Source organism: Physcomitrium patens, chromosome 22, assembly GCF_059467195.1.
Source record: "Physcomitrium patens ecotype Gransden chromosome 22, ASM5946719v1, whole genome shotgun sequence".
Taxonomy (NCBI): domain Eukaryota; kingdom Viridiplantae; phylum Streptophyta; class Bryopsida; order Funariales; family Funariaceae; genus Physcomitrium; species Physcomitrium patens.
This window is the reverse complement of record NC_143431.1, coordinates 11,213,879-11,224,165: the sequence shown is the minus strand read 5'-3', so window position 1 is coordinate 11,224,165 and position 10,287 is coordinate 11,213,879. Positions and strand designations below refer to the sequence as shown.

At 42.9% G+C, this 10,287-nt stretch overlaps 1 protein-coding gene across 2 annotated transcripts; it reads right to left on the bottom strand.

The window, feature by feature from the left end:
• Positions 1-306: 306 nt before the first annotated feature.
• LOC112275020 (histone-lysine N-methyltransferase SUVR5) lies at positions 307-9,796 on the bottom strand. Of its 2 annotated transcripts, none has more exons than XM_024504939.3 (15): positions 8,547-9,796; positions 7,913-8,215; positions 7,668-7,778; positions 7,415-7,525; positions 6,674-7,027; positions 5,393-6,398; positions 4,836-5,122; positions 3,141-4,683; positions 2,552-2,826; positions 2,263-2,424; positions 1,948-2,064; positions 1,716-1,819; positions 1,291-1,425; positions 906-993; positions 307-688 (listed from the first exon to the last, which is right to left on the bottom strand). In XM_024504939.3, the coding sequence occupies exons 1-15, from the start codon at positions 9,192-9,194 to the stop codon at positions 581-583; spliced, it is 5,352 nt and encodes a 1,783-aa protein (XP_024360707.1). In that variant the 5' UTR covers positions 9,195-9,796; the 3' UTR covers positions 307-580. The 2 variants fall into 2 exon arrangements, with proteins under 2 accessions (XP_024360707.1, XP_024360708.1); XM_024504940.3 differs by having other exon boundaries at positions 5,393-5,831; positions 8,547-9,792.
• Positions 9,797-10,287: the final 491 nt, after the last annotated feature.

Below are 10,287 nucleotides of genomic sequence, written 5' to 3'. Positions count from 1 at the left end.
TGAGACATGCAGGCTTAACCCATAACTTAAGATTTAGCATAGACTGGCTCTCGAGTTATTTATTGAAATAGATCAGGCTACACCTAATTTTGGAAAATTCAGGGACTGCTGAAAAACTCCCCTTTCCGAATATGGTTAGTGTCCACCTGTGGACGAATGTCCCTGCATCACTTTACTTCACAATACTTCATACAATGTATATGTAGACCCATCTACAAATGGATGGTGTTACTGACTAAGATTTTGTCACAACAGCCACGTGTAGGCTTGACCCAATCTTGGAAAACACGATAAAAGGCAGCTTGATTAGTTCTGAACAAAAGAGTTCATATAACTGCAAATAAGATTCATTAACGTCTGCAAGCATTCCGCGGAGACTCCCACTCATAAGATACATGAATCAAAACAATTGCTTGCTTTCACGACGCACCTCGAAACATGTAAAACAAGCTAACTACCAGGAACTTGGATGGCTCCTTTTTGCTTCAGTGAACAGCCTGTTCTCCCAAAACACACTAGATGCAAGGCTTGAGGTTGTCTAGTAATCTTCAGTAAAATCAATCTGATTGGACTATGGTAATTAGTAAAGTCGACCACGGCATTTTGGGGCCCCGCAATAACAGGGGCAGCCCTTTCCAGGAAGCAATTTATACCTATAGTCATATGCAAGCTCCTCCCCAATTGCAATCTAAGCACAAACACAACACCAAGATTCAGAACAGAGACGTTGAGAGGTGATGCGAGAAAAGTTAGAAGAGATCAGACCCTGGCAAAGTCAAACAAACAAAAGCAGATCCATCATTGAGTTGCAAAATCGGCCGTTAGCCAATTTTGCATGATTTTGTACAAATACAACTATCAGCCCGCTCTTATCGTAATGCGCGTGAGAAAATGAAAGTACTTACATCGCGATTGGCGAAAAAACCTATGTGTGCTAACTGACAGTCCATACTTTCAACAAGCACTTCGTAGTTGATCAAATTCGGTTCACAGCTGCATTTAACAAACCACATTTAGAAGACTCATTTACATCTAAACAGAATTTTTCTGACACCTGTTATGAATGCAAATCTTTAACTCCCTTCATGAAACAAAAAGTCTACATTGTTCAGCAACATTCTTAGAGGAAAATTGAAGTCCATCAAAGACTTGAATGAAGATTGATAGCATGAGGTAATGGGCGACAATCACCACGACTATGCAGTTTCTAAAACTAGATAATCGTTCATCGTTAGATAACCGAGTCATTGAAAGGTACACGAAGAACCTCAAAAAGCCACAGGAACTCACCTATGATTAATAAATCGAGCAACATTTCCATATTTGGTTGCATCTATTACAAAAGGTTTTGAAACAGATTTTGAACCAATCACATCTAGATGTGCATCAATGTTGTATAAATAACTGCAGCCCACTTGATCATATCTGGAGCATACAAATGTATCAGTATATTCATGAGGTTCTCTTTGTACAAACCACGACAAGCACCATCATTAACAAGCAGTAGATATCCATGCAGCATACAAATAAGATGTCCAGAAGTTTTGAGTCCTGAAGCAGAAAGAGGAAAACCCACATGATATCGAACAAAAGCTTGCATAATGCAAGAGTACAGAAAGAAATCGCATAAAAAACACGACGACGGTAATAAAATATAATGAGTCTTTGAGAGGGTAATGGAAACACTAGGTTCAACAGAAGCTGCAAAGAATCACCTCTTCCCTCTTTCATTTGCTTCCTTGTCATTAAGAACCTCCCCTATATACTCACACACAAATGTACCCCTTGATATGGGCTCCGCTGCTCGCACACCCCATCCCTGCACCAGGCAAACCCGTGAAGATAACGCAAAACTTTAACCTTCTGTATATTGCTTCAGTATATTTTCCGATTTGTAAAATCAAAGATGGTTATTAGTGACGAGTGAAAGAAAGTGAAGCGCATTACCTTGTGTCGGCTTTTGAAAACTTCAAGTTTCAAACGAACACCCTTCTGTAGCACGCGATTGCGGCAAGAATCTTTACACTGACAACTAGAATTGCATTCATAAACCATGTATCCAACCTGCCAAACGCATACTCATCGTCGTCAACGAAGGAAATGCACATTCAGCCTACACTATATGGCTGCAACTAGATGACAGGAATATTGCGATTCAAAGAACTGATGTTAGTATCTATAATATCACCCCAAGATAGTTTTAAACATGATATCAAATAACTGTCGCATCAAAAGTGAAAAATCAACAGAATTGAAGCTCACATCAAGAATGATACGGCCAATTTCATCATAAGGAAATTGGCCTCGAGCGGACTTTCCATCAATTGTGCGGGCTTCAGCGTTGTCAGTGTCAAACATCGACACATGATCACAAGTGGACGCCGAGCATTCATCTCCAGTGCATGAACATCCTACTTGAGAGCTCTGCCCAGCCAATCCCGAATCGAGACATCAGAAAACGTGAACAAAATCTTGAAAACGCTACAGACCTTGTAAGAGACAAACACTGAAACCCAGACAATGACGCTGCACAAGGTATCCAGACACAAACCTTCGTATCTAGACCCAATGAAGGGTCAAGGTGCCGTTGAGTTATATATACAAAGTTATTCCAGGGTTGACTGTCCCCTGAAGATGTTAGGCTTCCACCCTCCGTACACAACGAACACGTGCAAGGCTCTATCACACTTCCATCTACGACACAACGAATAGGTACTTTCTCCAATCCATTGCTCAAGTCTTCAGATAGAACCATTTTGTTTGAGATAGAATTCTTGTTTGAAGGCAATAGATCTAGTCCACCCACTGTATGAGCCTTTGCATCACCTACACGAACAACACAATGTATTTAGCCGTTACGCTTACAACGTCTCCTTAATCCATACTTCATCAAGTTTCTTAGTATGTCATGTATGCACGACATAACGTTACACGCGTAATACCTAAAGCTTCCCGACAATGAAAAGACATTTATCACCAAAAAAAAAAAAAAAAAAATCACAACGATCATATGTACTGGTTCAGATAACTGCGCTAGGTTGTGAGTCGTAGAGCGAACTCCACAAATAGAACACACAGCGCCAAAAATAATATATTAGATCACAAAGAAAAACCAATTGAGAAACGAAAGAGCACATTACCTGCACAATCATTTGAGGGTGATTTTGCAAACGCACTCACATTCATTCCCAAACTAGGCATTGATTGTGGTGGAATATAAGACTTGCAGCCGTCCGGGCACAAGTATTTGTCTTGGTGCCAACTGATCTCTAATTTTGCTTCACTACAAATTTGCGCAGCCTGCACAAATAGTCTTGGCGGCAAATACGCATATCTTTTACCCAGCTCTTTAAAAAACCAATCTTTACAGCAGGTACTGCGAGCAACCTCCAGCAATTCTCTGCTGTTGGGAGCGCGATTCAGCAATTCACCTTGTAATGGACCAATTATTCCATCTTTGGTAAGGGTGTAAATCCCTGTCTGACACTCTCCACGCCCATTAATTATAAATGCTTGCTTAATAGCAGCATGATCAGCTTGATGATGCCGAGCTAAGTCTGGCAACAAAGCAAACTCCAATCCACAAAATCGGCACTTAATCGTGTTAGCGACAGTGGTAGCAGCCTGGGCTGGGACAGGAGTCGGGTTCAGGGCTGGGTGTGGTATACTACTAATACCTGCAAGTTTTGCTAATCTTCGTGCTCTCTCTGCTTTCCTATCCCTCTTACGAGATGGTCTTTTCGTCTTCTGATCCTCCAAAACCTGCTTCACAGCTCTCATGCGTTGCAGAATTGCTTCTGCCCCACCTGATTGTTTTTTCATTGGAATTGATCTCCCTCTACCTGCATTTTTGGCTTTAGTTCTTGCACGATACCTCCGTTTATTGCTATTATCATCTTTATCGTCTCCTTCCCCTTTCCCTATTGAAACTCCACGCCAATCACCCCCCATTCCTTCTTGTTTTGTCTTCCTCGTTTGCACAGATAACACACCGCTGGAAGAAGACTGGTATCTAGATCGTTCATCCGCTTTATCTTTATGATCAGATTGATGATGGCGTCCCAGTTCCGGAAGAGATCGGAACCTTAATGAACAGTATCGACATTGGTATCTACGCTTTCCCTCAGCCAGAATAACGTCGATTCTCTTAGAATCATTTCCAGCCACCTCACCATCAATTGCATCGAAATTCCTTTTTGCACCAGAGTGCAAAAGCTCCTGATCTTCATGCAAAATTTCTTTGTGCTGTTGAACTTCCCATACTGTACTAAAAGTTTCGCTGCAAAAAATACATTTATGCCCCTTGCGTAACATCAGTGAGGCCTTCACTCGTCCTGCAAAGTTGGCGCAGCTCCACTGGTTATGGTGCTGATCCTCCACATGCTGCCATAGGCGATCAAAATCTAAATACTGTTTGTCACACATCACGCACACTGACCAAGCCGGCGATGAATGGGAAACAGTTGGATGAGCTTCTCTCCAGTGTTTTAGTACACCTAGTCTATCTCTGAACATTGCACCACCCTTATCACAAATACGACAGAGCAGGCATTTTTCGAACAGCCTTGCCTCCCGTTTGTGATGCTCCTTCCAATGCTTCCCGAGCACAGACAACTGTTCAAAGTTTTGATCACACAAAGAACAAAGATAGCTTGTATGCTGGCCAACTTCTTTGCCTCCAACCTGGGTGGAAATATACAAATAATATCAGAATAAACGAAGACGAACGCTTCTGGAGAAGTCTAGTAATAGAATGTAGATGAACACGACAAAAAATGAAATAACACCAATCACGTGATTCTGCAGGGAGCTCCACGAGACATAATATAGCCAACCTGTGAAGGAAACGATGTTGGCCGCCGAGACTTGGCATCATTTGACATCATATCCACCGCTGGCTTCAATGATTCTTCAGGATAAGAACCAGACATGATAGCATCTGACTCCCACATAATATTTGGACCCTTACTGCTGGCTAAGCCATTTTCCAACACTATCTTCGCTAGTCTCTCTTTCTCTGATGTGAGTATCTTTAGCAACACCTCTCCAGAAGAAAAATCTTTGGCACAGTCATCAATAACAGAGTTCATCATCTGACTAAACTTCGCTTCGTCGATTCCTTCTGAAAACACACCAAAACATGAGTCGCTGTCACAAAAAAATAGCCAAGTTTAACGTATTGCCAAAATCTCGGAGCTTCATGAACAATATGAATAAAGTTAACATACAAGTGGTGCAGTCATCACCTAGGAGGCAATCATCAATCAGAGTATAGGAAGCGGCAACAAACTATCAGGAATCAAAGTTGAGAAAGTTTATCCCAAAGAATTAATTACTTTGCAGAACACAACGCTTCAGAACAAGGATTTGCTTCATGGATGCAGATGCTGACCTTTACTCAGAGACAATCCTTCATTCATGTACTTGCAAAGCAGATCTCGTGCTTTAAGATAGCTTCTCCTTTCCTTCACATTCATATTAGCCAAAAGTCTGCTTAAGATCTTGTCGCTGATAGGACCTACGGAAGTCCCATTAGTTTTGAAACCTGCAATGGCATTTGAAGCTACACCTCTTATATGTTTTTCAGTCAGTCGGCCAGATGATGGAAGCTTAAGTTGCTCTATCTTCGCCACCGCACCAACATCTTCTACTGGAGCAGCCAAAGTGTTACCTTCCACATGATCTGAGTCCTTCTCAGCATGCTCTGGTTCCTTCTCAGCATGCTCTGATTCCTTCTCAACATGATCTGGGTCCTTCTCAACATGGTCTGGGTCCTTTTGATCGGTAGAGAAGCTTAGGTCATCCTTCGTCGAGTGCGTAAGTTGAGTATCCTGTACAGTAACACCAGTGCACCGCAAATGCTTTGCCATCACAACTTTATCATTCCCTCCCTTTAAACCGTCTTTTCTGTCATTTAACACTCCAGAATCCTCTGACTTAGGCGGGCGGCAATCAGCATGCATGACACAATAATAGCTTCCCTCGACAACAGAATTTGCACAACGCCGATTCTCTACCCAGTAGCGTGCCATGCATAAATTACTAGGCTCCACATTAGGTTCAGCAATCGAAGGGCTTTCCGCTAAGCCTTGATGCTTTAAACAATATATCCCTTTCACTGCCTGTCGAGGGCATCTTCTCTTCTTATTTTTGAGGTATGCTGAGCAACCCCAAGCATCTGATTTAAACTTCCATTTCCAAGTCTTTGACGAAGAGTTTAAAAAACCATCTTGGGGTAACTTAACACCACTTCCCTGGTCCATCGACTGCAATTCTGAGGCTACAACTTTGGTTTCAGAGGTGTGATCAACAGCATACTCTGGTTTTGTAGCATCCACAGAAAAAGATAGTGTTTGAGAATAATGAGCAACAGGCTCTGGTGCAGCTGGACAATATTCCTGTGCCCAGCACCACATTCTAATTATTCAGCGATTATACGTGTGTATAAGAAATTTATTAGTGCATCACATTGATAAACCTTGTAGGATATCAGGAATTTTACTAAGCCATTAATTAGATTTAAAGGTTTTAGATGCAAGTTCAAATGTTCTCTTGTTTGAAGCAACTACAACAAAACAAACGAATTACGAGTAATCAGATTTGAACCCCTATTCCATTCAGTAACCAGTAGATGATGCTTAACAAACTGCACTTAAGTGTATCAGGCACAAACCATTGCAGCAGGCGATGAGGGACCCGCATCGTTATCATTCTCAACTTTGACCTGCTTTCTTGTAGTCACGCCTCCTGTTGGAGCCAAGGGTTGAGGTTGCACACTTCTATCCTTAGGTTTCCGGCCACGCTTGGCTCCAGAATATTGCTTCTCTTTGCCTGCCTTTGGAGTTAAACTGGAAGAGGAAGAAGGCTGGGAGGGTTTGTCTGCTGGTATAGGAATGTCATCTTCCAAGTCTGTCAGTTCATCAAATGCCGGACCTTTCCAGTCGGTCCAACCTGGGTCAAGCACAGGTTGCTCAGGAGCTTCCCAAAGTTTTGCTGCCTTATCCCAGAGGATAACTCTTATACATTCCTGCCACATGCGAAGGATAACAGATTCAAAACAAGAACAAGGAACTTGTTGTGAAACTTATGTCTGAAACTCTATCAAGCTCGATATGTCCTTAATAAGTAATTGTGCACCGGACGAATGGCGATCGCCAAACAAGCCCTCGCTGATACTTTATTTAACAGAAAAGAAGTTTGATTTAGTAAAAAAATACCAGATAAAAGGTTAAGTGAAGGACATAATGAGTATTGACGGGACAGGTGAAATCCAGAAAAAAACCAACAGTCTTCACCTTTTGCGCTACATAATTTGTGAAATCCATGAGCTATAAACTTTCCAGGGACATCGCAACAATAACCGCAAGACTCAGTCAGTTTGATACGTAAGAAATAAAGACCGAAAGGTACGAACCTTTGTCAGTTTCTCGATAGTTGCAGCTGCTTCAGCTTTCAAGCATTCTTCTGTCCAAATGTTCAAGCGTTTCTGAACCCATGACTGCCGTACATAATCTGGTTCAACGACCTGCACGTAACTACAGGTCAATTATGCCGAAATGCATGCTCACAGGCTGATTCCATGATCCACTTGAAACTCACCGCCGTGCTCAAGTGAAACCTACTACTACACGAGAACAGATCCAACAGAGGGCATAAGAGGCGCTTACAGCATGTATACGAACTAAAAGGGACCCCAACTCTGAATACTTAGTTGCTTCACTTGCCTCCATGGCGAACACTTTCCAAACACTTACATATCGTGCTCTTTCGACCACCCCCTGTTTCACCAAATTTATTGTCAGAACCTGCAAGAGAGTCGCTTCCAAGAGGTATTGGCATATTGGTATACTTAGTAAAATACATGACGCGTAAATTGTATGTAAGGTATGTGTGGTGCGCTGAAGAAGCTCACATATATATGCAGTCGGTCACTAATATCAAGCATCTCCCACCCAAGACTCAGAAATATGCGCCGCCTTGGTGCCCCAGTGTCTACCACTCGATGACGCCAGTCATTGTGGTTTCCTGACAGGAGAGGCGTAGGGTTTTGGTTGATGTCACATATATTTTGTGCATCTATCCATATATATGTTCTGTTGGTGACCACGTAGATGGGAACGTATTTTTTTTTTCCATAAGTAGGCATGGCCTTCACCGTTGCTGCTCTGCAATCTTCCAACTCAACCTGGATGGCTGCCTGCCATTTGCCTCTCCACTGCAATAGACCAGTGTATATGTAAGTCTTATATATATATATATATATATATATATATATATGTGTGTGTGTGTGTGTGTGTGTGTGCGTGCGCAGAAGATAACTGAAAAACTCAGCAATCTGTTTTCATATCTAATAAGGTTGAACGACACAGAAAAAAGAGGTGATACACCAAACGATCTACTGCATGGAGTATTCACTCTAATTTGGTACTCTCAAGATACAATCAAGTACGCTTCAAAAGACTAACTTTAGGACGGAAAGTCGTATATTTCGACTGCCACTGAAATTATCGCAATGTCAACTCGAAATGCTTAAATACAGGTCGTACCTTAATCCATACAGCCTTCCCGGATCCCTGATGCTTTGAGCTGATATGATGCTTTATGGCTGATGCACCCTGCGGCATGGTACTTGCAGCAGCATCCAAGGCCGCCGTGGCTTTCGTATTAACAAGAGGAGCACCCAGACCAGGCTCCAAGGTCGTCAGGCGAGAAGTGCTCTCAAGAGGAGGGACTAGAACAGGAACTAGGGGCTTATGCGATACAGAATCCTTCTCAGGAGAAATAGGCGCTTGAGACCTCAGAGCAACGGCACTAGGGAAAACTTGTTTGGCATGCTCAACCGTCGAGTTGCCAAATGCATGCCCATTCTCTAAAGCATTAACCGAATTCATCAGAGAAGCTAGCTCTTTCTCCACTCCAACCCCGTTGCCCGTGTCAACCTCTTGTTTATTACGCATTCCATTAGAAACAGGAAAGTTCACACGACCCTGATCTGACTCCGGAAAAGCGCTACCTCCCTCTCGAGCCCCTCGTAAAAAGCCAAGTTGGTCATCAGCGACCGGTAATGCGAAATTCTCTACTAAATGCTCATCCAGATTGTGTTCAAAGGCCATCAACTCCTCCTGCTCTTCCACAGTGAAATTGGATTCGCCTCCCGCCTCGGGGAGGTCAAATAAGAGCTTGAGAAGAGACATGGTGACAGCCTCTCGGAATCCCAAGCTCACCAGTCCCCAATCTCACTTATGCCCTAACACTTCTCATGCCCACAATGCAGGTGCACACTCTGCACCTCAACGACCGCCCTCTCCACTAAAACCTCGCCTCAGAAAATCAAATACGCTGCTCCCGCCAACGCTCAAGCCTGTCCATCTCTCTCATCCTCCACACCCGCGCCTTCTCCGCCAACCCAGAAAAGGGGGAACAAAATTATTCAAACCGATCAATCCAACCACGACTCCCGCCCCCCGTTCACCACACCGACGAGACGATTGCTCGGCTACCCCATTTCCATCGCTGAATTTCAAAGCAGAAGAAAAACCTCGCGGCAATCAACTCACTACTCCAAAGCTTCCGCCCATCCATCGCAGATACCATGTCCCATACGGAAAAAGAATTGCACGCATTGATAGACACTCTCGGATAACACTCCTCCCCCTTGATTGTCTACCACATACCTGCGCCCCGCAACAATTGCAGGCGACGAGGAATGTCACCAAACCCTAGACGGCATTCGAAACTATCGTTGCGCAAGTGTTTGTATCAAAGCAAAGGAGTTTCGGACCTGATGACGGTAGTCCCAGATTGGCGCTCTGTGCGGAGCAGCTGCAGCCATTTTGAGTTTTCTCCTGCTGCTTGTACCAGGTATACTGGAGGTTCCGGGTATCATCCCAATCACCCTTGCATTACCGGTTATCAGTCGGATATCGTACCTCCGCCGCCCGTTCCTCTGTCGACCTCCACTTTCAATTGTTTTACGACCATAGATCCTTCTGTTTCTGAACGTTGGATCGGCGAATCGTATCTTTTGCTTGTAAGTTGGCAATGGGGCACTAATGTGTACTTACTAATTTGACAAAGGTAATATTAGCAAGTACACATCATTAAACTTAGGAAATATACTTAAATTTTTCGCAATATATTTCATCACTGATAAATAAAATAAAGTGAAACAAAATACATATTTTTATCAAACCATGTATATTAAAATATCTGCAGCAACAAGTTTAATTATTTGATATTCTAATACAGTATCCATATGTTATGTTGAATTTACTTATATTGATGCAG